This window comes from Monopterus albus, unplaced genomic scaffold, assembly GCF_001952655.1.
Source record: "Monopterus albus unplaced genomic scaffold, M_albus_1.0 scaffold319.1, whole genome shotgun sequence".
NCBI classification, from domain to species: domain Eukaryota; kingdom Metazoa; phylum Chordata; class Actinopteri; order Synbranchiformes; family Synbranchidae; genus Monopterus; species Monopterus albus.
This window is the reverse complement of record NW_018128199.1, coordinates 1,691-3,828: the sequence shown is the minus strand read 5'-3', so window position 1 is coordinate 3,828 and position 2,138 is coordinate 1,691. Positions and strand designations below refer to the sequence as shown.

Genomic DNA, 2,138 nt, shown 5'->3' with positions numbered 1-2,138 from the left:
GCCTCTTCTGCCTCTTCCTCTGTTTTGCCTCCCAACTCCTCTGCCATGCAGCCTCACTCCTCTTCCTCTTCTTCTTCTCTCTGGCTGTTGACCCCGTCCAATTCCTTGTCCTTCCATTGTGTTGTGCTCCAGCTATATGTATACTTGCCAGTTGATGGTTCATGAGATGCACCTTCGTTAGGGAAAGTCAAGATTCACCTGGGAGCAATTTACCAATTCAGGACAGATTTAGAAAAAAAGTCTAATGGAAATGTATAGAAATACGCTTGTCATATTATGACAACTTGTTCAACCATTTTGCATTTAACGACTTATACGATGAACTAATGACTAGATGTTTTGAGGGGTAAGACTATTGCACAGTGAACTATATAATACATTTTGATCAACATGACATAAACAACTGATAATGTAGGAAACAGCAGAGAATTGTACATAATCATTTGCATGGATGTACCAAAGCATTTGCAACTTCTTCAGACAAATGAGAAACTGCTTTTTTGATGTGCACAAGTGACACAATGATGTGAAGATTGAACAGGTAGTTTTGAGAATTTCAATTCTGATCTGAGAAATGTCCCAAAGTGACTGAGAAAAACTGTAATCAAAGGTCAAAGTGTTTATTGTCATATGCACAGTAAGGAAACATGGTTCCCTGTACAATGGAATTCTTACTTTGCCATCCACATGAAAAGTAAGAAATTCCTTTTAATGCACTGAAAAACAGATCTGCTGGGTAAAGAAATATAGCACAAACAGCTATAAACCTTAATAAACTGATTAGTTCCTACATGTCTTGTGCAAGTCTGTCAAATGGTTGTGATTGCCTTTCAAATTTAGTCTTTATAGTGTGTAAAGCATCTGTTTTACATTACAAGAAATGTTTCAATTCTGTCCAACCCCCAGGTGCTCTTTATGTCAATTAGTTTGTGGTAAAGTTAACTTTGTTTCAGACATACTTATGTACACACACACACACACACACACACACACACACACACCGTTTTTACAGATGTTACTGTAACATGTCATGAGAGGAACCATCAAACTGTCTGAACTCCATGTAGCAGCTCTGGTTTCAGTGGCCTAATATTGTGCATTGTGGTTCCTTGTCATACTGTCTAGCACTTGAATAGAGTGGAACCATCTTATGTGAAAAACTCGATTTTTCTACCATTACATCTCGAAGTGTCTGCTGTGAAAAAGGCCTACATAAACTAAAAGTTTAATGATTAGATTTTGGGACAAGGTCCTTTAAAAGTAAGGGCCAATAGATAACATAATAATGCAACTGATGTTGTACTTTTAGTGATCAAATTATCAGAATGCAACTGTTGGATGGTAACCCATGTAGGTAGATCTCCTGACTGCCCCTCACTCCACAACCTTTATAGGTTCCCATATGCTGATGAAGAGGAAGGACTTATTGGTATTGGTGTTGGTGTTGTATTATAAAATCTGAGGGTGTGTTTTTGTTATGTTGTGCATGTGTGGTTGGATCCCAAATGCAGACTCCGTGATCAGAAGAGGAGTGTCAACAGAAAGGAGTTATTAAATAAAAAGACTGGCAGAAAGTTCAGGTAGGCTGGTGCGCTCCAGGGGGAACTGAACTGTGCAAGTGAAATGGCAGGAGCCAGAAGGACAAGACGTGCAGGTGAGTTGACAGGTGAAGGCAGGTTACAGGAGGATGGGCAGGTGAGATGGCAGGAGGCACAACAGGAACCAGGAGGACCGGAGCGAGATGCGCGACCTGGCTGCCAGTCAGGAATAGAGAGAGGGTTGGGGCACACGCTCCGTAGCTGGTGAACAGAGTAGCACAGCGTCGAGGACTTACTCCGTCGTTTGTGCTTGGCAGGCTAAGTTTTTGAACTAAGGGTAAAAGCGGGACTGGAAACAACGAATTGCTTATCGTCAGGTCACGTAAACGTAACGAATCAGCTGAGCAACTGAAAGAAAAGCGTATATATAGGGACCAGAACTGGGAGATAATCAGCAGCAGGTGGATGGAATAATGGTTAATTGCAGAGAGTGAGAACAGGATGGGAGTGGCAGGAGAAAAACAACAGAAAACCAGGAAGAGAGGCTAAACCGTAACAGTTTTCTCGTTTCCTCCTTATAAGACTTCCAGGACCCATATA

The 2,138-nt window shown here is 41.3% G+C and overlaps 1 protein-coding gene across 1 annotated transcript in view; it reads left to right on the top strand.

The window, feature by feature from the left end:
- LOC109974057 (UDP-glucuronosyltransferase 1-1-like) overlaps nt 1–181 on the top strand; it is a 16,699-nt gene extending 16,518 nt beyond the window's left edge. Inside the window, exon 4 of the mRNA XM_020624064.1 lies at nt 133–181. Within this exon, the coding sequence (XP_020479720.1) occupies nt 133–181 (49 nt within the window). The remainder of the gene's footprint in view (nt 1–132) is intronic.
- The last annotated feature ends 1,957 nt before the right edge of the window (nt 182–2,138 follow it).